At 41.8% G+C, this 25031-nt stretch overlaps 1 protein-coding gene across 1 annotated transcript in view; it reads right to left on the reverse strand.

The window, feature by feature from the left end:
* Nucleotides 1-25031, reverse strand: part of LOC139584337 (copine-8-like) — a 72699-nt gene that overhangs the window by 8610 nt on the left and 39058 nt on the right. Inside the window, exons 5-16 of the mRNA XM_071416046.1 lie at nt 23007-23046; nt 17632-17708; nt 15135-15198; nt 8921-9024; nt 7881-7985; nt 6694-6735; nt 5876-5951; nt 4947-5003; nt 3735-3796; nt 2745-2791; nt 2284-2465; nt 1524-1651 (exon numbers count right to left, since the gene is read on the reverse strand). Of these exons, the coding sequence (XP_071272147.1) occupies nt 1524-1651; nt 2284-2465; nt 2745-2791; nt 3735-3796; nt 4947-5003; nt 5876-5951; nt 6694-6735; nt 7881-7985; nt 8921-9024; nt 15135-15198; nt 17632-17708; nt 23007-23046 (984 nt within the window). The remainder of the gene's footprint in view (nt 1-1523; nt 1652-2283; nt 2466-2744; nt 2792-3734; nt 3797-4946; nt 5004-5875; nt 5952-6693; nt 6736-7880; nt 7986-8920; nt 9025-15134; nt 15199-17631; nt 17709-23006; nt 23047-25031) is intronic.

Here is a 25031-nt window from a genome sequence, read left to right on the forward strand (position 1 = left end):
CACAGACACTGCGGGATGACTCCTTTATATATAGTGTCAAGACACACAGGTGTCTATAATCATGGCCAAGAGTGGCCTAATATCATTGGTTAATTTCTCAAATATTAAAATGGCATAGAAAGAGCAGCATACAATAAATACAAATGGATAGCATACGATCATAGACTCACTTAAGACCACACAAGCCTACAAACAACCACAATGGCAAAGTCACAACAATCACAAGAATGGCTTCAGATCAAAGTCCACGTTAAGACCGAAGGGAGCAAGGGTCTTTAAGTTAAAGATCCAAGCAGCCTCTCGTTTTAACAATAAATTATCAAGGTCACCCCCTCTCCTAGGGAGGGTGACATGTTCGATGCCAATATAACGCAGAGATGAAATCGAGTGGCCTGCCTCCAAAAAGTGGGCCGCAACTGGGTAGGTCAAGTTTTGGCACCTAATGGTGCTACGATGCTCTGAGATACGTACTTTTAATGCACGCTTTGTTTTACCCACATAATTTTTACCACAAGGACAAGTTATAAGATAAATAACTGCCTTAGTGGAGCTCGTGATAACGCCTTTGATTGGGATCGATTTCCCTGTTTGTGGGTGTTTGAAGGATCTACATTTATAAGTGCCATTGCATTGAGCACAGCCATTACACTTATAATTTCCATCCAGTAGGGGCGCAAATAGACGTTGTTCAGGAATATCTTGGGGTGGTAAATCAGAGTGAACCAACTGATCTCTGAGATTTCTGCCCCGCGAAAATACGACCAGGGGGAGGTCCGAAAACACATTACCGAGACTATCATCGGATTTTAGAATGTGCCAATGTTTGTGAACGATTCCCTTAATTTGTTCAGAGCGCTTTGAATAGCGGGTCGTTAGAATGCAAGAATGCGTCTTTTTGCGAGACTGCCCTTGAAAAAGGTCATGTCTCGTTTTGTTTTGAATTTTCTCAATGGCAATATTAATCTGATCATTTTTGTAGCCCCTCTCCTTGAACTTTCTTTGCGACTCAGCCATATTTCACCAATCATAGCTTAAGCTACTGCTTTCATGTGTGGTTACTTACTGTTCTGTGAGTGGGTGTGAAAAGAGTGTTCCTTTCTGATCCCCGTCTGACAGGCAGACCTATGTTGACCTTTGATCTCCACGGTATGCTCAGCGGTTGCACACAAAGCACAAACGATTTTCTCAAACTGAGAAGACAAGACGTGTGTTCGTGCATGTGTGCATGCCTGCGTGCGTGGGTGTTTGTCCGTGCGTAGGTGTGCGTGTGTCCGGGTGTGTTCATGCCACCACAGTTAGTATTGATTTCAGTGGGACGGCTGAGCTATTACAGCATTTATTTTAATCTGGTCTTTCCCTGGGGAGTCACAGGTCACTGTGGAACACACGGGGGCTATCTATTGATCATAGCAGGTTATTGTACCACACTGAAGGACCACAGTAGGAGTTCAATGGAATCGCACTGGGAATGCTCTTTGTACATGGTGGTTAGTTCTGGTGTGTGTGTGTATGACCTACAGTACCTGGCCACGTGGTTGATAACAGGGGAGAAGTGTGTGGGTCCGTAGAGGCGGACAGACTTGAGGCTCTGGTAGTAAGCCTCCATCACTCCCTCAATCCCACTGCAGTATGGGTTCTGAGGGTTCCCGTTCTGTACAGGAACACACAGAACAAACAGGAACATGAGCGAGACAACTTAGAAATCTCTCTCTCTCTCTCTCCCTCCCTCCCTCCCTCCCTCCCTCCCTCCCTCCCTCCCTCCCTCCCTCCCTCCCTCTCTCTCTCTCTCTCTCTCTCTCTCTCTCTCTCTCTCTCTCTCTCTCTCTCTCTCTCTCTCTCTCTCTCTCTCTCTCTCTTTCTCTCTCTCTCTCTCTCTCTCTCTCTCTCTCTCTCTCTCTCTCTCTCTCTCTCTCTCTCTCTCTCTCTCTCTCCATGCATTCCATTGTTAAAAGGCTGACTCGGTAAATCCTTAATGCCTAGATGAATGCATATGGGGCCTGTCATGGTCTCAGGCTGGGCCCCTCTGGGGAGAGTGTTCCCCAACTGAGCAGCTGGAATGACTGCCAGCCCCCAGGGCGGCATGGGCGCTACATCTGGATAGGAAGAGTTAGGACAGGAACTACTAGTGAACTACTTATGACCAGAGCCTAAGGGGTCATTTATCAGTTCTCTCTCCACCAGCCTCCACTGGTCCAGAACCAGGACCGACGAGAGAGTGGCAGGTAAGGAGGAGGAGGGATAGATGGATGTAAGGATGGATGGAGGTGTCTCCTGTCTCCTCACCAGAGCGAACTCGTGTGAGACGCGTCCGTCCGGGGGCAGCTTGGCTCCGAAGCCCAGAGCAGGGAACATCTTGTCACTGTCGTAGTCCTGGATGATCTCCCCCACGGCCCTGAGAGCCATGGCATAGGCATTCAACTGGTACGGACTCATGTAGTGGAGGGAGGTGGGCTGAGACGGGTTGCCTGGACACAAACCCAACACACTAGAACTGAGGTCCACACTATTGTGTAGTTGGAAAGAGGGGATGCTGTCCATACATTGCAAAAGATTAAGCAGCTTTCTACCATTGAGAATTGTCTTGAAAAAAAGCCTTGTAGCTGTAACGCTGGCGGTACAAATTGTTCCTTCTTACCCTTTGTCTTGGGTTTTCTGACACCAACATTCAAACACATGGACATTACCTTACTGCCACACAGGCACAGGGTGTGACAAGAACTAAAAGCAGATTCAGACACACTCACCATTTGATGCTGTGAAATCAATTGCCACCGTGAAATTAATCTGAGTCCTACAAGACAAAAGCAAACAGTGAAGATATTGAAGCATCAGTCATACTACATTCAATTACATCACGATTCAAAGCGATCCGACTAACTCAATTAATTGACAAGGGGTTATGAGTTATCAGTAACTGCTGTCCCCTGCAAAATGAACATAGGCCTACGAGCTGATTAGTAATCCACTCAGCTAGGAGTTTGTTCCTACCTTCAATTACCACTAGGGATGTAAATGAGCTTAAGGTAGATAAAGAGGTTACCATGGAAATAGTTTCAGTTAAATTAGTATAACCTATTGCAGTAATACATTATGTACTTTACAGTAGCTGCTTGGAAATAAAATGGGATGGGGTACACAGTCAAAATGAACAATACAACATGGAAAGCTAGTACTAAACGTTTTAACACAGATCTAGGGACAAGCAATGGAAATTAGGTGTAAGCTAAAGAGTGATGGTGCAATGCATCTGACTGTTGTGTATTCAATGTGTCCCTATTCAAATTCAACTTTTATTCAATGTGTCCCTATTCAAATTCAACTTTAATTCAATGTGTCCCTATTCAAATTCAACTTTAATTCAATGTGTCCCTATTCAAATTCAACTTTAATTCAATGTGTCCCTATTCAAATTCAACTTTTATTCAATGTGTCCCTATTCAAATTCAACTTTAATTCAATGTGTCCCTATTCAAATTCAACTTTTATTCAATGTGTCCCTATTCAAATTCAACTTTTATTTAATGCGTCCCTATTCAAATGAGACTTTAATTCAATGTGTCCCTATTCAAATGAGACTTTAATTCAATGTGTCCCTATTCAAATGTAACTTTAATTCAATGTGTCCCTAATCAAATACAACTTTAATTCAATGTATCCCTTTTCAAATGTAACTTTAATTCAATGTGGTCCTATTCAAATGAGACTTGAATTAAAAACAAAACTTTGTAACGTACCCCCCTTTGATGTAGTCCAGGAAGGTGAGCTCCATGTCCACCAGGCAGGACAGCAGGGTTACCTGGCAACATGTTCGGAGGTTAAAGGGATACTTTTTGAAGTTTTAGCTTATTTCCGACTTTATAATAAGCCTAAAACTTTATAAAAGTGAACTATCCCTTTAAAACACATTGGGATTTCAGTGGAACTACAGTATTACCACACCTATTTCAACAGTACATAGAGTACACCTTAGAGTACACCATAGAGTACACCATAGAGTACACCTATTTCAACAGTACATAGAGTACACCATAGAGTACACCTATTTATTCAACAGTACATAGAGTACACCATAGAGTACACCATAGAGTACACCTATTTCAACAGTACATAGAGTACACCATAGAGTACACCATAGAGTACACCTATTTCAACAATACATAGAGTACACCATAGAGTACACCATAGAGTACACAATAGAGTACACCATAGAGTACACCATAGAGTACACCTATTTCAACAGTACATAGAGTACACCATAGAGTACACCATAGAGTACACCTATTTCAACAGTACATAGAGTACACCATAGAGTACACCTATTTCAACAGTACATAGAGTACACCATAGAGTACACCATAGAGTACACCTATTTCAACAGTACATAGAGTACACCATAGAGTACACCATAGAGTACACCATAGAGTACACCATAGAGTACACCATAGAGTACACCTATTTCAACAGTACATAGAGTACACCATAGAGTACACCTATTTCAACAGTACATAGAGTACACCATAGAGTACACCATAGAGTACACCTATTTCAACAGTACATAGAGTACACCATAGAGTACACCATAGAGTACACCTATTTCAACAGTACATAGAGTACACCATAGAGTACACCATAGAGTACACCTATTTCAACAGTACATAGAGTACACCATAGAGTACACCATAGAGTACACCTATTTCAACAATACATAGAGTACACCATAGAGTACACCATAGAGTACACAATAGAGTACACCTATTTCAACATGGCACAACAACCATAGAAAAGTTGGCAACAGCACACAGAGTGCAGGACTAGACTCGTCTTTCAACAGTGACTCCTTTGGGCTATGAACAGGCACAGATAAGTGCAGAATCACATTGATAGAATCCCATTAAGGGAGTGCTAGGGTTGAAAGGTAGGTGGAGTAGAAGAGGGTATTAACTCACTGTTCCTGAGTTGAGGTATCTCTTCTTCTTCTTGTCTCTCTTCTTCTGATTTACCACCTGCAGAGAAGGAGAACAGGGCTTGGTTCAATTCGTCTCGTTGATCTTAAGTTGAAAATAAACCCTGTCTAACTGAATTCTGTTCCTCAATCTAATAGGCTGACTAGGCCATGAAAGCAGATGGATGCGGGAGAGCAAAGGTTATTGCTTAGACAATTAGTGCAATACCCTGGAAGGTTCATTGTTTGGGTAAACAGCTGAGACAAGGTTGTGTGTGTGTGTGTGTGTGTGTGTGTGTGTGTGTGTGTGTGTGTGTGTGTGTGTGTGTGTGTGTGTGTGTGTGTGTGTGTGTGTGTGTGTGTGTGTGTGTGTGTGTGTGTGTGTGTGTGTGTGTGTGTGTGTGTGTGTGGACGTGTTTAACTATTCTTGTGGGGACCAGAAGTCCCTGCAAGAATAGTAAACGAACAAAAAGTTGACCAGCTGGGGACATTTTGTTAGTCCCCACAAGGTCAAATGCTATTTCTAGGGGGTTTAGGGTTAAGGTTAGAATTAGTGTTAGGGTTAGAATTAAGTTAAATATTAAGGTTAGGAGCTAGGGTTAGTTGTAGGGTTAGGGTTAGGAGCTAGGGTTAGGATAAAGTTTAGGTTTTTGGGTTAGGGTTAGGGTTAGGGTTAGGGTTAAGGTTAGGGTTAGGGTAAGAGTACGGGTTAGGATTAGGGTTAGGTTTAGGGTTAGGGGTTAGGAAAAATAGGATTTTGAATGGGACTGAATTGTATGTCCCCACAAGGTTAGCTGTACAAGACTGTGTGTGTGTGTGTGTGTGTGTGTGTGTGTGTGTGTGTGTGTGTGTGTGTGTGTGTGTGTGTGTGTGTGTGTGTGTGTGTGTGTGTGTGTGTGTGTGTGTGTGTGTGTGTGTGTGTGTGTGTTTTACCTCATAGGTGTGGAACTGTGACTGGCCTCTTGACATCTCCCTGTATCTGGTGCTGAACTCCCCAATGAAGTCATGCCTGGATGAGCAAACACACACATTGAGAACATTTACATACACACTAATAAATCGATATTAAACTGATTATGGCAGTAGGCTGAGTATGGCATTAGTCATGTAAACACCTTACTCTGCTTATCTTAATTGGCGTAAGGTCATAATCGAAAACAGCATATGCCGATTAAAACACCTGGTTTTCTGAGCAATCTTTCGAATTACATGTAAACAGCTAAATGGGCGTTCAAGTGTTGTATTTGATCTGCGCATGTGGCAGCACTGTTCTTCTTGTAAAGCATGCAAACGTTTTAAACAAACTATTATATTCATCTGACTATCCACAATAATCGTATTATTGTGTGCATGCAACAGTACTCAGTGTCAGACACCCCTGAACAGGTTTGGTACCTACCAGCTGTGACCTCATCCTCCCAACCTCCTCATCCATCACAGTGGAGAGTTATTGTTTCTCATAGAGATACAATATATTTTGTCTATTTAATTCAATGCCATATCATCAATGTCTGTGGATGCCCATATAGTGTGTTGTCTCATAAATTATCATGTGATAAAAAGTGGCGTATGTGTACCTGCCTGCATGTAAGTGTGTGTGTGTGTGTGTGTGTGTGTGTGTGTGTGTGTGTGTGTGTGTGTGTGTGTGTGTGTGTGTGTGTGTGTGTGTGTGTGTGTGTGTGTGTGTGTGTGTGTGTGTGTGTGTGTGTGTGTGTGTGTGTGTGTGTATGTGTGTCTGAGACAGTACCTACCCTCCATCTCTGTCCCAATCATACACCTCCACCTTTATGCTTCTGAGAGACAGAGAGACAGAGAGACAGAGAGACAGAGACAGAGACAGGGACAGGGACACAGGGACAGGGACAGGGACAGGGACAGGGACAGGGACAGGGACAGAGAGAGAGAGAGAGAGAGAGAGAGAGAGAGAGAGAGAGAGAGAGAGAGAGAGAGAGAGAGAGAGAGAGAGAGAGAGAGAGAGAGAGAGAGAGAGAGAGAGAGAGAGAGAGACAGACAGACAGACAGACAGACAGACAGACAGACAGACAGAGAGAGAGACAGAGAGAGAGAGAGAGACAGAGAGAGAGAGAGAGAGAGAGAGAGAGAGAGAGAGAGAGAGAGAGAGAGAGAGAGACAGAGATAGAGAGACAGAGAGAGAGAGAGAGAGAGAGACAGAGAGAGAGAGAGAGAGAGAGAGAGAGAGAGAGAGAGACAGAGAGAGAGAGAGAGAGAGAGAGAGAGAGAGAGACAGAGAGAGAGAGAGAGACAGAGAGAGAGAGAGACAGAGAGAGAGAGACAGAGAGAGAGAGACAGAGAAATTCCATTAGAAAAAACAATTAGTGTGCTGATTGAGAATCTCTGTTTAAAAGTGAAGCGCTCATCTGTGTAAGAAGATGGTCCGGCTCTAAGAGGACTGCTCTCAGGAAGTTATGTCTGCTATTGGGATTCAATATGCTAAAGATTGCAGGAGTCACGGGTCGCAAAAAATAATGATTGTAGCAGCAGCCACTGCTTTGTACCTGAATCCTAATGTGGTTCTAGAAATGGTCTGTGGTCAACTATAAAGTACAGAGGAATACTGATACCTAGTTATTTGTGGGTTGTGGTTAGTTTCTGTTGCTTAGTGATATAGGCAGACATCACACCCAAGAGGCCTAGCTAGCTCTGGTCATTCCTATAAAGTGGATTGCATTTATTATAGTAATACATTTGATTTATATAAATATTTTATAACTGGAGTGTATACATTTTAATGTAGAGTAGAGGGAGGAAGTCATTCCATCTAGAACAAATCTCCGCCATTCTCCATTTTATTTCAAAGTGCTGAATCTATGCATCTGTCATTTACAGTACCTGTATCTCTGGTATCAGTTACCTGCATCTCTGGTATCAGTTACCTGCATCTCTGGTATCAGTTACCTGTATCTCTGGTATCAGTTACCTATCATAATCTCCGTTGCACAGGGCCTTGACAGGGATCTTGAAGGCCTGCCACACTGGGTCCAGAGTGTTCTTTACAACCTCTGTCTTATGGCAGATAGTAAACCTAGAAACACACACACACACACACACACACACACACACACACACACACACACACACACACACACACACACACACACACACACACACACACACACACACACACACACACACACACACACACACACACACACACACACACACACACACACACACACACACTAGTTACAGCATTGGAACCCTTTCGAGACATCATAGACTCAGTTTTCCAACTCAAACTTTGCTATGTCTGTTTACATTTGTTTTCTTAATTAGTATTAAGTTTGTCATTTTTTCTGTCTTTAAAAATCGAAACAAAACAACAACAACAACAACTGCTCTTAAACAGCACGCAGTGACCAGGTGGTCAGGACGGGCAGGCAGGAGACAGGCAGCATACTGCTGCCCTGGAGCTGGCCATTTAAACTGCTTCAGTTAATACCCAGCTGCACAAAAGCCGTATGCGTTAAGCGCAAAACAAAGGGAGTCCGCTTTCATAAAAACATCTGCTGGACAAGAACATCTCATACAACGTGTGCTCAACTCAGTCTCAACGACCCCTTCTTTTTCTTTTCCTCTCCTTTCATTCTCTTTATCTCCTCTCATCCTCTCTTTCACGTCCACTCATCCCTCAACACCTATACGCTCTGTGTCTGTCTCAGCTGGGATGTATAGGACATGGACGTTATTATTTACCATACATGTGACCATATAATATTGCTATTTGGAGAGTGTACAGTATTTGTTCATTGTCTACAGGCCTTTTTCCCACTGTGTATGGGCAAACACCAAATATAGTACAGTATCTGGGTGTGTTTTGTACGACTTAGAGTAAAAAAACTAACATATTTTGAATTACACTTTACAAACGTTAGTGGATGCAAATTAATCCATTTTTGATTAGATTTTGTAAGATGTTTTGTACAAAATGGAAAACTGGATCAACAATTGACAACTTACGATCCGTCCTCATTACTGCGGTAGAAGACCAGAAAAGGATCAGACTTCCCAAAGAAGTCTTTCTTGTCCAACTTGTTCCCACAGAACTGCAGCATCACTGACTCCTAGAGAGACCAGGTTACAGATAAATGGAACAGCCAGACAGTCAACACCACAGTCAGGAACCAGTTTTGATTGACTGGGGGCCTCAGTATTGTAGGGAATTCAGGGGTTAGCCCTGACCGGGACTCGAATCTGGGTCCAGTGACTGTCACCCTAACACCTTAGCCCTTATTTCAAGAGATCCGAACTTCTTGATGACGAGGTCGATGTACAGTGCCTTCAGAAAGTATTCAGACCCCTTGACTTTTTCCACATTTTGTTACCTTACATCCTTAATTCAAAAATGTATTAAATTATTTAAGTTCTTCATCAATCTACACACAATACCTCATAATGACAAAGCAAAAACAGGTTTAGACATTTTGCTAATTTATTACAAATAAAAATCTGAAATATCACATTTACATAAGTATTCAGACCCTTTACTCAGTACTTTGAAGAAGAACCTTCGGCAATGACAACATCATCGAGTCTTCTTGGGTATGACGCTACAAGCTTGGCACACCTGTATTTGGGGAGTTTCTCCCATTCTTCTCTGCAGATCCTCTCAAGATCTGTCAGGCTGGATGGGGAGCGTTGCTGCACAGCTATTTTCAGGTCTCTCCAGAGATGTTCGATTGGGTTCAAGTCCGGGCTCTGGCTAGCCCACTCGAGAATAGTCAGAGACTTGACCCGAAGCCACTCCTGCGTTGTCTTAGCTGTGTCCTGTTGGAAAGGTTGTTGTCCTGTTGAAAAGTGAACCTCCGCCCCAGTCTGAAGTCCTGAGCGCTCTGGAGCAGGTTTTTATCAAGGATCTCTGTACTTTGCTCTGCTCATCTTTACCTCGATCCTAACTAGTCTCCCCAACCACCATGCATCACTGTAGGGATGGTGCCAGGTTTCCTCCAGATGTGACGCTTGGTATTCAGGCCAAAGAGTTCAATCTTTTTTTTTTATAAGAGGTGGATCAGCTTAATATTGCAGAAAGATTGTTGCTTCCATCAATGTAATTGTCTGCATCATTTCCAGTCCCCCATATCTTTTTTAGTAAATATATATACCCATATACATACACATACATACCCATACATATAACATATGAACACATAAACATTCATACATATACACATATATATACATAAATACATACATGCACATACCTATATAGACATACATATGTTTCTTTTTAGAATATACCTTTATTATTCCCTGCAAACCCTACCACCCCTCCCCCAATTGGAGTAAACTAATTAACAATAACATTTAGGCTTCTACCTTCTGTTTATACATATTATACACATTTTACAGACACAATCTATTTTACAATAGTTCTATTTTGTTTGTTTTTAGTCCTTCCTCTATTTCTGATGTCCATCCAGTTTGATTTCTATTTGTAACTGTGCTATTTCACAAAATATCTGAACCTATATACATTTTACAGACCCTGTATGTTTTACATTGGTTATCTTGTTATTAGTCCCACCCTTCAGCTCCATTCAACACCTCCCATCTATCTCTTAACACCATCCATTTTGGATTTCTAATTGCCATATATTTTTCAACTGTGCTGTGATGCTTCACAAAAGTACTGAAAAAGTACTATTCTCATAGCTTCTACAGATTGTAAATTAAAGATATAATTTTTTTTTGATAAAATCATTATTATATTATTGATTGATTGACTATGGCTTTTCAAATAACCCAGTATTGCTATCTGCAGCGTTAGTTCTAGGTAAATGTTGCAATTCTTCAGCCATTCCTGGACCTGTGACCAAAGATGAGCTACATATGGACAGTACCAAAATAAATGATCTAATGACTCTGCCTCCTCGCAGCAAAATCTGCAGAGCTGGGAAGACTGTATCCCCCATATATATAACGTTATATTGGTTGCAAGAATTTTGTATAGTAATTGAAATTGAAAAATTCGAAGTTTTGAATCCGGCATTGTTTTGCGTGTCAATTCATAAACCATGTGCCATGGAATGGGTACATCGAAAATCTCTTCCCAACTATTTCTCATCTCCACGGAGGAACTCTAGAGCTCTGTCAGAGTGACCATCCAAACTTCTTCCATTAAAGAATGATGGAGGCCACTGTGTTTGGGGATCTTCAATGCTGCAGAAATCTTTTGGTACGCTTCCCCAGATCTGTGCCTCAACAAAATCCTGTCTCGGAGCTCTTCGACCTCATGGCTTGGTTTTTGCTCTGACATGCAGTGTCGCGGAAAATTACATAATTAGTCATGCTATCCCGTGTTTTACTGTTTAAAGAATTATCTATTGTTATATGCTAGAGTTTTTTTCTAACTTGATACAAACTTGCGTTTCTGGGACTTAGTCATAAGACTGGGCGTATAGCTAAGGTCCGTTTGGGTGAGACCGCAGGTGTAGACCTTAGTGAAATACTTACCTACAAGCCCTTAACCAACAATGCTTTAAGAAGTTTAAAGAAAAATATGTGTCAAGTAAAAAATAGATAAGTAAAAATGTAAAATAAAACATTTAAGTAACAAATAATTAAACAGCAACAGTAAAATAACAATAGTGAGGCTATATACAGGGGGTACCAGTACAGAGTCAATGTGGAGGCTATATACAGGGGGTACCAGTACAGAGTCAACGTGGAGGCTATATACAGGGGGTACCAGTACAGAGTCAATGTGGAGGCTATATACAGGAGGTACCAGTACAGAGTCAATGTGGAGGCTATATACAGGGGGTACCAGTACAGAGTCAATGTGGAGGCTATATACAGGGGGTACCAGTACAGAGTCAATGTGGATGCTATATACAGGGGGTACCAGTACAGAGTCAATGTGTGGAGGCACATTTAGGTAGAGTTAAAGTGACTATGCATAGATAATAAACAAAGAGTAGCAGACTTCCTGGTAAGGCCTGATCACCCTCACTAGAAAGACTGAAGACATTGGGTGAGATTTAAATGTAATATCTAAACACTAATGATTAGGAAGAAGTTTATAATTTAGCAATAGTCCTATGTGTGATTCAGAACACGAGAATAAGAGAGAGTGCTGCCCTGAATGAGGGACACCTGTCTATAGTCTATTTTGCCATTACCTTATGAGTTATCAAGAGTTGTAATTCTAATTTGATTTGTTATTCTAATTTGTTATTTTTTTATTTAACAGGCAGTGTTGTTGTTTTTAGTTACTAGTCCCTTGGGGCTTTTGGTAAATATGCAAATGTGTTTCTTCACGTCTGCCTATGAAAGAAGGAAACCTTTTTCCCACCTCTACTTTAATGTGAAGAAGTGTATTGCTGTTGTTGTGTTGATTGTTTGTTTTTGTCTTGTTTTGATACAAATCTCACCAGGTTGGGTCTGCTATACGGTTGGGATTCCTCCCTAAGGGATAACTCTGCGGGGAGGTTGTCAGTATGATAAGGGAGTATAAGCAACCTGTACACAGCATTCAGTCGAAGCTATCAACTGCCTTTTCTCTCAGGAGTGTGACATGAGTCCACGTGGAGTGAGCATGGAGAGAGATCCTGTCAACTTCTTTCATGCTGTTGGGAGACCGTAAAGGAAAATGGCGGCTCAGGTGAGAGGCATTATAAAGGGCCATCCACTTTGAACATGTGCCATTTGAAGGACAAACTGAAACACTATCTGAAGAAGAACATGAAGACACACCAGAAGGATGAGTGCCAGGAGGGGGGGGGGGTCAACCTTGCCCGTAATAGTTTGTTTGGGGGTTTCAGGTTGATTGTGGAGGTCTGCACACTGCAAAAATGTATAGTAATTTAGACTGCATAGAGATACCGATCTGTCATTAACATGCCACTCACGACAGTGTAAGACAGGGATAAACAGGGGCCATAATGACAAAAGTTAATACTGGTAATTACTAGTACAAAATGTCTATATATGGTTCCCTGTTTGTAAATATACATTCTACCTGTGTTGGTGTGTGCTAAGTTGAGGGTCTTGAATTTGAGTGATAAACTCAATGTGGACCATTGAAGACTGTCATTCTAAATTTGGGTTGAATAACATTGATAGTAGGGATGTTGTTTTAAAGAAGTTATCAGAATTCCAATGTTAAAGCACATCAATACATATGAATTTCTGGATGATACAGTACAATTGACTTGAGCATGTTTTAGTATGTTTATAACTGTGTAAGTGGACTAGCAGTAGTGACTAATGTGTTATGGGTTAGATAGAATGATTCATTGTGCAAAATATATTTGTAGCCAGAGGTTAAGTACATGTTTGCATAAGAGTGTGTCAAATGATAGATGACCATTGCTGTACATTCATACCCCAGGGTGAGGGTAACTTTACTATTGTAGTGGAACATCTGAAAAGCGTAGCAGTGATTTCGCAAAAGAACACCAACCAGACAACGATTGGAATCCGTTTGGATGGGTTCAGTCATTATTTGGTGTTATTGGAGCTACAATATTTCATTGGTTGATTTATGGCTTAGTTATTTTTTATATTATTAAAACTTGTGTTAAGAAATTGTGCAGCAAAGCCGTTGAGACTATTCTTGCCATGCCATTACTGACCCCTGAAGGAGACGCCTCAGAAACCTATTTATCTGATTTATTTCCTATGTCTGATTACATGTCTGATGAAGATGATGATAATCCATAACACCAAGGTAAAAAACCTTTAGTTAATGGTGCAACATGTCCATAGGCCATGCTCACAGCGAGGGTTATGTGAATAATGCTCCCACGGTAGAGTTAAGGGCCTACCGTCATGGTGACCCTGAGGCAATATGGACAGTCTCAACGAAGCAATTGCCTTTTGTGTGGTGATAAAGTATGTATTGATGTTAAATTCATATGTTCCTTTCTCCCTTCTGAGAATGAATTGCACTATGTGAAGGATTGAAACTCAACGACAACGGAAGGTCATTTACAATTGTAATATACTATGTGTAAGAAAGTCTTTCCTTTTCCATCTTTCCCTCATGTTAATGCTTGTTTAATGAAAATACTTGTGTCATTTTCTATTAGGTTGAGACTTAGTCTCAAAAGGGAGGGAATGTTGTGGAAAATGACATCATTAGTCATGCTATCCTGTGTTTTACTGTTTAAAGAAATATCTCGTTATATGCTTGTGTCTTTTCTAACCTGATACAAACTTGCCTTTGTATCAGGCAAGATTGGGCATATCAGACAAGATTGGGCATATCAGACAAGATTGGGCATATCAGACAAGATTGGGCGTATAGCTAAGGTCCATTTGGGTGTGACCGCAGCACCCAAACAACATCCCGTGGATTTACTGTCTACAGAAAGTCACATGGATATTATAGTGTTTGCTGTTGTGAATGCAGCTAGACGGTTGAGCCATCGGGCTATCAACCTCGTGCTATCTTAAATCTGCACAGACAACTAATTGCCTTTTACACACTATCTGTTGACTGCCATGTATACAAAACGGATGTGCTTCTCTATAAAAGCCTAGAACTGACACCATTTATTGAGCTTTCAACTATGCGGTGTTGAGTGGATGGTTGATTCTCCATTTTTGCAAATCATATAATAAAGTGTTGTTTGAAAGAATCTGCAATCTCTCTTCCTATAGAATTTCTACCACAACTGTCAAGTGTGGGACCTTATATAGACAGGTGTGTGCCTTTCCAAATTATGTCCAATCAATTGAATTTACCACAGGTGGCCTCCAATCAAGTTGTAGAAACATCTCAATGATGATCAATGGAAACAGGATGCATCTGAGCTCAATTTCCAGTCTTATAGCAAAGGGTCTGAATACTTATGTAAATAATGTACGTTCTGTTTTCATTTTGTCATTATGGAAAACGTAGTGGAAAAGGTCAAGGGGTGTGAATACTTTCCAAAGGAACTGTAGGTGTTGGGTTTAAGGTCGCTGCAGTACATAGGGAGCTACTCGTTGGGAAACAGGCAACGTGTGATTTCTGTGCTTACACTTAAAATAATGATTGTGCATGTGTGTTCGCGTACGTGAGTGTGTGCGTGTGTTTGTTTGTTGGAGTATGTGGATATGTATGACTAAACATCCACTGTTTAAAAGGCTAAAGTTGTCCATTTTGATGATGCCTGTTCATTCAAGGGGCTAAACAACAGCTTCATACTGCAAGTGTGTTTTTTTTAAACACACAAAAATAACTCACCCTGCAATTGCTCAGCTCCTCTGCTCTCACTATGATAGTTCCACACTTCTTCCCTGGAATCCCACTGTTACAACACACAAAAAAATGGACTGGAATCATTCTTCTGTCTACATTACTGTACATTTGATTATTTATTCATGGCTCGCCGTCCGTCCACATCCATGTCATGCGTGAATCGTCAATAGCTCCCATTAGGCCTAGGCTTAGGGTTTTGTACAGAATGCCAACATACAGAACAAACTTCACCAAGTCAGAAAACAGACAAATTAAATGACTGTTAGAAGCCAAAGGCTTGGTTCAGACTGGAGAGAGAGAGAGCAATGTTGTTTTTAATTTGGCTAAGGAGAGCTAGGTAATGTTGCGGGGATTATGCAATAACATGCATGGAGGAAAATCGATGTAAAATTTAAGTGAGTCTTTGAAATCCGTCTGGTGTCTGAGACTTGAGGGGCTCTCAGAGGCACAGGGAGTGAGAGGCACTTTCTGAAATGAACTGACTGGGTGAGCAGTGAGCACAAAACCTTGGCAACAACAGAGCAAGAGAAAGGGAGATGTAGAGAGACAGTGTGAGAGGCGGAGAGAAAGTCAGGGAAATAGTGAACGAGAGACTGAGCGTGATAGAGAGACACGAAACAGAATGAGAGGGAGGAAGAGAGAGAGAGAGCAAGAGAACGAGAGAGAGAGAGAGCGCGAGAGGGAGGAAGAGAGAGAGAGAGAGCAAGAGAACGAGAGAGAGAGAGCAAGAGAGCAAGAGAACAAGAGAGAGAGAGAGAGAGAGCAAAAGCGCGCAAGATAACAAGAGAGAGAGAGAAAGTGAAGGAGAGAGAAAGAGAACAAGAGAGAGAGCGAGATAGTGAACGAGAGAGAAAGAGAGAGAGAGAACGAGAGAGAGAGCGAGATTGGTAGCGAGAGCGCGAGAGAGATAGTGAATGAGAGAGAAAGGGAGTGAGAGCGAACAAGAGAGAGATAGTGTGAGAGAGAAAGAACAAGAGAGAGAGAAAGAACAAGAGAGAGAGGGATAGTGAACGAAAGAGAGAGAGAGAGAGAGAGAGAGAGAGAGAGAGAGAGAGAGAGAGAGAGAGAGAGAGAGAGAGAGAGAGAGAGAGAGAGAGAGAGAGAGAGCGAGAGAGGAGAAAGACAGAGGGAGAATATGAAATAGATGGAAGGGATTAACACACATTTGCTCCATGGTGCTGTATTGCTATGGCTTACCCTATAAAACAACACATTTTAGTACATATCTGGTGTATGTGACAATACAACATAAACAATAATATTATCTATAGTCTAGAAAAGGGACGACATGACCATCGGACTTTGATACCAGCACCATGACCTGATCTATACTCTTCTGTCTCACCTATCTACCATTAAAACGGTTTTGTCGGCACTAGAACCGACAAAGTGAAAAGAAAATCTGGACCATCACAGTACGGTTCTGGTGGGTATCACAGGATAGTGTAAAAGAGGTATACCGGTCATGTGTAACGGTAGAATAAGTTCATGAAAGACGTCTGTCTTTCATGCACCTCCTGATATCATCTGTCTAAAGGCAACAGTGTTTAGTACGTATGGCCTCTATATGTACTATCTTATATCTACTACTATATTATCTATCCAATCTAGTGACCACACTTTTGACTCAGCAATTTCCATGTAAATAAAGGGGCCTCTTTTAGATACAGTGGGCTGACTGCACTCAAACACATACGTACACACACACACTCACACGCACACACACACACACAGAAAAAGTGCATCCTGTGATCATTATGTAACTCGATGACAGCAGCTCATTCCTACATCATCATCATCTTGTGTGTCATTCATCTGCTGACCCATTCAGTTGCAACAACACATTTTCATACGTACATAATCTCCCACACACACACACAGTGGGGTGAGGGTCACCCCACTCACGGTTCACACATGGAGAACATGGCTAGGTACCCCCCCCCCCCCCCCCTAATCCTGTTGTGAGAAAGCAGCAGCTGGTAGTAACAACACTGCTGGAATCTCATACAGTGGATTAAAAAAAGTTTCTGCATGATAAAGTGTAGTTGTCATCCGCTAACTGATTTCTTATGTTCTAAACTCAGTGGGTATGCCTGGTTTTGTGCTCAATACAAACATGAGCTGAGTTTCATTAAATAGGCATGAACAAGATTCTTGTATTGCTCAACAATAATTTGCGGTAACCTTGCTTAGCCAACAGCCAAGAGTTCTGAAGGTGGTAATGTAGGAGGATTAATGCACTGAATTTCAATATTTTCCCTAAATTGACTGAGATTGGCCCCACCGTAGAATATACATAAATGGAATACCAACTATGCAAAATTGCAAAAAAAATACAGCCCTTTAAACCATCTACTTTATGTTGCCTCTTGGGCCTGGCTTTTAAAATAATGAGGACAAAATAGGACTGAAATAGCGACGATAGGGAACAGGGATGTGTGTGTTTGTGTGTGTGTGTGAGAGAGAACGGTACATTACTTACATGAGAGGTTTCTCCATGCGGCTTCCCATGGAGCCCACCACCTCCCCCAGGGTACAGAACGCCTGGCCCAGGAAGTCCTACACACAGAGTGAGAGAGAGAGAGAGATAGAGAGAGAGAGAGATAGAGAGAGAGAGAGAGAGAGACATGCCTCAAAAGATGGATGGGGAAAAACTGTAATTTGCTGTACAGTATTTTCTGTAGGATGTTCGGCATGAATGTGAGAGCACCAAAGCCAAGCAAGCAGACCAGGGCGATTATATGGAAAAGTGACACTGATTATAGCTATGCTTTTCAATCCGTCTTTTCCTCCATCTAACCCCTAAACACTCAAGAGCCTGGCTTAGCCACTACCATGACAACAACAGGATATTCATGTTTGGACCAATGTTTTTGTCAAGCTTCCCATACATACTATATATGATGAATAATGACATCCATACATGATGAGGACCTTGAGATCAGACTACAAGGCATGATGAACATAATGATAAATAGAGGTAACACATACAGGTATTGTAACATACAGGTAACATATAGGTAACACATACAGGTAACATATAGGTAACATATAGGTAACATATAGGTAACACATATAGGTATTTAAAAAAAATATATATATATTTTTTTTAGTCATTTAGCAGACGCTCTTATCCAGAGCGACTTACAGTAGAGTGCATACATTTTATTAAATTTTTTCATACTGAGACAAGGATATCCCTACCGGCCAAGAGCAGACGCTCTTATCCAGAGCGACTTACAGTAGAGTGCATACATTTTATTACATTTTTTTTACATACTGAGACAAGGATATCCCTACCGGCCAAACCCTCCCTACCGGCCAAACCCTCCCTAACCCGGACGACGCTATGCCAATTGTGCATCGCCCCACGGATCTCCCGGTTGCGGCCGGCTGCGACAGAGCCTGGGCGCGAACCCAGCCCAGCCTGGGCGTGAACCCAGAGACTCTGGTGGCGCCTCTAGCACTCTAGCCCTAGACCACTGCGCCACCCGGGAGATGGGTAACATATAGGTAACATATAGGTAACATATAGGTAACATATAGGTAACACATACAGGTATTGTAACATACAGGTAACATATAGGTAACACATACAGGTAACATATAGATAACACATACAGGTATTTTAACATATATGTAACACATATAGGTAACATATAGATAACATATAGGTAACACATACAGGTATTTTAACATATAGGTAACACATACAGGTAAGATATAGATAACACATACAGGTATTGTAACATACAAGTAACATATAGGTAACACATACAGGTAATATATAGGTAACATATAGGCAACACATACAGGTAACATATAGATAACACATACAGGTATTGTAACATACAGGAAACATATAGATAACACATACAGGTATTTTAACATATAAGTAACACATACAGGTAACATATAGATAACACATACAGGTATTTTAACATACAGGTACCATATAGATAACACATACAGGTATTTTAACATATAAGTAACACATACAGGTAACATATAGATAACACATACAGGTATTTTAACATACAGGTAACATATAGATAACACATACAGGTATTTTAACATATAAGTAACACATACAGGTAACATATAGATAACACATACAGGTATTTTAACATACAGGTAACATATAGATAACACATACAGGTATTTTAACATATAAGTAACACATACAGGTAACATATAGATAACACATACAGGTATTTTAACATACAGGTACCATATAGATAACACATACAGGTAACATATAGATAACACATACAGGTATTTTAACATACAGGTAACATATAGATAACACATACAGGTAACATACAGGTAACATATACAGTTGAAGTCAGAAGTTTACATACACCTTAGCCAAATACATTTCAACTCAGTTTTCACAATTCCTGACAATTAATCCTAGTAAAAATTCCCCGTCTTAGGTCAGTTAGGATCACCACTTTATTTTAAGAATGTGAAATGTCAGAATAATAGTACAGAGAATTATTTATTTCAGCTTTTATTTCTTTCATCACATTCCCAGTGGGTCAGACGTTTATATACACTCAATTAGTATTTGGTAGCATTGCCTTTAAATTGTTTAACTTGGGTAAAATGTTTCGGGTAGCCTTCCACAAGCTTCCCACAATAAGTTGGGCCATTCTTTTGGGCCATTCCTCCTGACAGAGCTGGTGTAACTGAGTCAGGTTTGTAGGCCTCCTTGCTCGCACACGCTTTTTCAGTTCTGCCCACAAATTTTCTATGGGATTGAGGTCAGGGTTTTGTGATGGCCACTCCAATACCTTGACTTTGTTGTCCTTCAGCCATTTTGCTACAACTTTGGAAGTATGCTTGGGGTCATTGTTCATTTGGAAGACCCATTTGCGACCAAGCTTTAACTTCCTGACTGATGTCTTGAGATGTTGCTTCAATATATCCACATGATTTTCCTACCTTATGATTCCATCTATTTTGTGAAGTGCACCAGTCCCTCCTGCAGCAAAGCACACCCACAACATGATGCTGCCACCCCCGTGTTTCACGGTTGGGATGGTGTTCTTCGGCTTGCAAGCCACCCCCTTTTTCCTCCAAACATAACGATGGTCATTATGGCCAAACAGTTCAATTTTTGTTTCATCAGACCAGAGGACATTTCTCCCAAAAGTATGATCTTTGTCCCCATGTGCAGTTGCAAACCGTAGTCTGGCTTTTTTATGGTGGTTTTGGAGCAGTGGCTTCTTCCTTACTGAGCGGCCTTTCAGGTTATGTCGATATCGTTTTACTGTGGATATAGATACTTCTGTACCTGTTTCCTCCAGCATCTTCACAAGGTCCTTTTCTGTTGTTCTGGGATTGATTTGCACTTTTCGCACCAAAGATCATTCATCTCTAGGAGACATGTCTCCTTCCGTAGCGTCTCCTTCCTGAGCGGTATGACGGCTGCGTGGTCCAATGGTGTTTATACTTGCGTACTATTGTTTGTACAGATGAAGGTAACATATACACGTAACATATAGGCAACATACATGTAACACATACAGGTATTGTAACATACAGGTAACATATAGGTATCATACAGGTAACACATACAGGTAACACATACAGGTAACATACAGGTAACATACAGGTAACACATACAGGTAGCATACAGGGAGAATCAACCCTAAAACTTGGTCTTGTAAGCGCCTCAACCATGCCCTAACCAACTGGGCCATGGTGCCTAAAAGTAACTCTACATGGCTTTGACCATTTGACACTAATACACAGTGCATTGGACTTTCTGGCACTCTCTGCCAATGATGCCATGGTTGCTTGGCAACACAAGTAGAGATGGTAGTAGTGTTTTGTGTGCATGGTGTTGTTTGCACAGGGCCTTTGGGTTGGGGCCATGAAATGAAAGTAGCTGTGTGTATGAGACTGAGGAGTGAGGACTTGTAACATGCAGTGCTACTGGGCCTGGCTGGCTCTGCTCTGCTTTGTGTATAATAAATGCACTTGACAGATGAGCTGTGTTTGGTCCAGCGGGCAGAAAGCTGCTCCTAGGATCTATTCTGTCGGTCGGTGATGATCGCTCCTCCCCTCCCCGTCCCACCGTGCAGTCAGGGCCTCTTGCGAGAGAGAGAGAGAGAGAGAGAGAGAGAGAGAGAGAGAGAGAGAGAGAGAGAGAGAGAGAGAGAGAGCGAGAGCGAAAGAGAAAGAGAAAGAGAGAGAGAGAGGGTGGGTGTGTGAGAGAGAGAGAGAGAGTGAGTGTGAGAGAGAGAGAGAGAGTGTGTGTGTGTGAGAGAGAGAGAGAGAGAGAGAGAGTGAGAGAGAGAGAGAGAGAGAGAGAGAGAGAGAGAGAGAGAGAGAGAGAGAGAGAGAGAGAGAGAGAGAGAGAGAGAGAGAGAGAGAGAGAGAGAGAGTGTAAGAGAGAGAGTGTAAGAGAGAGAGAGAGAGAGAGAGTGAGAGAGAGGGAGAGAGAGAGAGAGAGAGAGAGAGAGAGAGAGAGAGAGAGAGAGAGAGTGTGTAAGAGAGAGAGAGAGAGAGAGAGAGAGAGAGAGAGAGAGAGAGAGAGAGAGAGAGAGAGAGAGAGCGAAAGAGAAAGAGAAAGAGAGAGAGAGAGAGAGAGAGAGAGAGGGTGTGGGTGTGTGAGAGAGAGAGAGAGAGAGGGAGTGTGAGAGAGAGAGAGTGTGTGTGTGTGAGAGAGAGAGAGAGAGAGAGAGAGAGAGAGAGAGAGAGAGAGAGAGAGAGTGTAAGAGAGAGAGAGAGAGAGAGTGTGTAAGAGAGAGAGAGAGAGAGAGAGAGAGAGAGAGAGAGAGCGTGTAGAGAGAGAGAGAGAGAGAGAGAGAGAGAGAGAGAGAGAGAGAGAGAGAGAGAGAGAGAGAGAGAGAGAGAGAGAGAGAGAGAGAGAGAGAGAGAGAGAGAGAGAGAGGAAAAAAGCCATTCCTCCTTCAGTGCAGATTTTAGAACTCCTGGGGGTCTGTGGTGTCACTAATATGATATGCAGGATGGGCTAGCGGTGGGGTAAGCTTTCCACTAGAGGCAGAGAGGGGCAGGTTTGTACTGAACACAACAGACCAGCAAACCTCTGGAGAATAGGCCAAGTCTTTGCTAGGCTACCAAAGCCCTAAAAACCATCAGATGACAAAATGGTTCAACCAATAGGAAATCTGATCTGAAATGTATGGTCAGGGAGTTACACGACGTATTAGAAAACAACATAAAGACTAGTAAATTGTGCATTATTGTTCTCTATCCGTGAAACTTCGTCAGCGTTCCCCAGTCCAATCAGCTCGGGGTATGGAAACAATATGGCCAGAGAAAAACATCTGCTGTGATGGGTGTCCCTACCGTCCCCGTCTTCGCATCGGTGGATGCTGCCAAGAGAGATATTGTACTTTTACACGTTTTCAGTTCGCATTTATTTTTAGCGCCGTGGGTGGGGCGGGCAGGCAGCTAGTATGGAGAGAACGTGGAAACGTGGATAGACAATGGAAGCCAGGCTAATGCTGCGTGCCATATCTCCAATCCCCCACATCTGCAGTGGCGACAGGGCGCATCCAAGCGTCCTCAGTCATCATACTGAGAGTGACTCTGTGTGCTCAGTGCTTTCAGTGTTAGCCTGGGGGCTTCGAGGGGAGCTGGGGCTACTCTGCTGGATGTGTGGACGGATGGAGAGAGGAGCTCTTGATAAAGTCACGGCCACCATAGAACTACAGCGGTAGCCTAGCTAGAGACTAGCAGTTTGGTCTTAGCATCACCTGGCATCGTGTCTGTGATATGATTTGGGACTGGAAGGAGTTCTAGAGACTATCTGTATTTGTCCTATGAGAGCATTACTGAACAAACAGGGTGGTTAAACAGGAGAGGAAAAAGGCAACTCACATGTTTAGACAGGTTGTCGCTTTTCGAGTCGAGGTCATACCTGGAGAGAAAAAGAAACCACACATAATTTTAAAAAATCGAATAAAAAAAAACTAGTAAAGAATATATATCTTTTTTTATTAGAATTACCTTTCGTGAACTAACACTCACACTTGACTTTTTCCCCCCATTACTAGCTCTGACTTTGCTGACAGCTACTTTGAGGAAAAATGTTCTTACAACACTCTTAGAGAAAAAAAGGTGGTAAGTTGAACCATGTAGGGTTCTTCAGTTTGTAACCTTCATAGAGAGTTTTAGGTAGAACCCTTTTTGGTGGTAGGTAGAACCCTCTGTGGAGGGTTCTATCTACAACTCTTTATGTAGGGATCTTCATAGAACCCCCTGTCACGCCCTGACCGTAGAGAGCTGTTTATATCTCTATTTTGGTTTGGTCAGGGTGTGATTTGGGTGGGCATTCTATGTTCCTTTTTCTATGATTTGTATTTCTGTGTGTTTGGCCGGGTGTGGTTCTCAATCAGAGACAGCTGTCTATCGTTGTCTCTGATTGAGAACCATACTTAGGTAGCTCTTTTTCCCACCTGTATTTGTGGGTAGTTGTCTATGTGTAGTTGCCTGTCAGTACTCATTTTTGTATAGCTTCACGGTTCGTTTGTTATTTTGTTATTTTGTTTAGTGTTCGTTCTTTGAAATAAAGAGGAATGTACAGATCCCACGCTGCTCCTTGGTCTCCTCCCTTTGACGGCCGTGACACCCCCTGTGAATGGTTCTATCTAGAACTCTCTATGAAGGGTTATTCTTAAAACCCTCTATGAAGGATTATACCAAGAACCCTTTCATCCTCTAAAGGTTCATCCTCTAAAGGTTCTTCCTAGAACCCTTTATGAACGGTTCCACCAGCCTTTCAAAATCAATTATTAATGATAATTACAGTGACTTGCGAAAGTATTCACCCCTCTTGGCATTTTTCCTATTTTGTTGTCTTATAACCTGGAATTAAAATAGATTTTTTTGAGGGTTTGGATCATTTGATTTACACAACATGCCTACCACTTTGATGATGCTAAATATTTTTTGATTGTGAAACAAACAAGAAATAAGACAAAAAAACAGAAAACTTGAGTGTGCATAACTATTCACCCCCAAAGTCAATACTTTGTAGAGCCGCAATTACAGCTGCAAGTCTCTTGGGGTATGTCTATATAAGGTTGGCACATCTAGCCACTGGGATTGTTGCCCATTCTTCAAAGCAAAACTGCTCCAGCTCCTTCAAGTTGGATGGGTTCCGCTGGTGTACAGCAATCTTTAAGTCATACCACAGATTCTCAATTGGATGAAGGTCTGGGCTTTGACTAGGCCATTCTAAGACATTTAAATGTTTCCCTGATAAAACAATTGATATGTTTAAAGATAATGATTAAATAATTCTACCCTGAAACGTAACCATTAGGGAGTATAGTTTATGTAGCATGTATAAGGAATAATTAAAGTATTAAACATAAGTCCAATTAGGTTGGACTGGGAGATAGAGAAATGTGTGTGTGCCTAAGAAAATACCGAAGAACAATTCAACTGTTTGAACCAACCTGGCAGGAACTCTGAGAAAACTTATGAGGACAGGGAGTACTTCTCAAGGTTTCCCTAATCTCGGGGGAATGGAACTGTCGGCTGGGCAGTGATACACAGTGTGGAGAACTATAGAGATAAAACTCACCTACTGTTTGTGTGGAAGTATGTGTGCAGCTATAAAATGGATGTCTTTGTATAATGGACTTTAGAACGTTCTCTAAATAAACTGTACTATCTTTTTGCATAAGCTGAGTCTTTGCCTAATTATTATTAAACCCATGGTCTTACAGATCTCGGGGATTGGTCAGAGCTATTGATTGTCAGTTATTATCATTGGGATTGAAAATTCTCGTGACATTCCCCTTAAACCACCCGAGTGTTGCTTTATCAGTATGCTTAGGGTCATTGTCCTGCTGGAAGGTAAACCTCCCTCCCAGTCTCAAATCTCTTGAAGACTGA

This window comes from Salvelinus alpinus, chromosome 9 (genome assembly GCF_045679555.1).
Source record: "Salvelinus alpinus chromosome 9, SLU_Salpinus.1, whole genome shotgun sequence".
Lineage (NCBI taxonomy): Eukaryota > Metazoa > Chordata > Actinopteri > Salmoniformes > Salmonidae > Salvelinus > Salvelinus alpinus.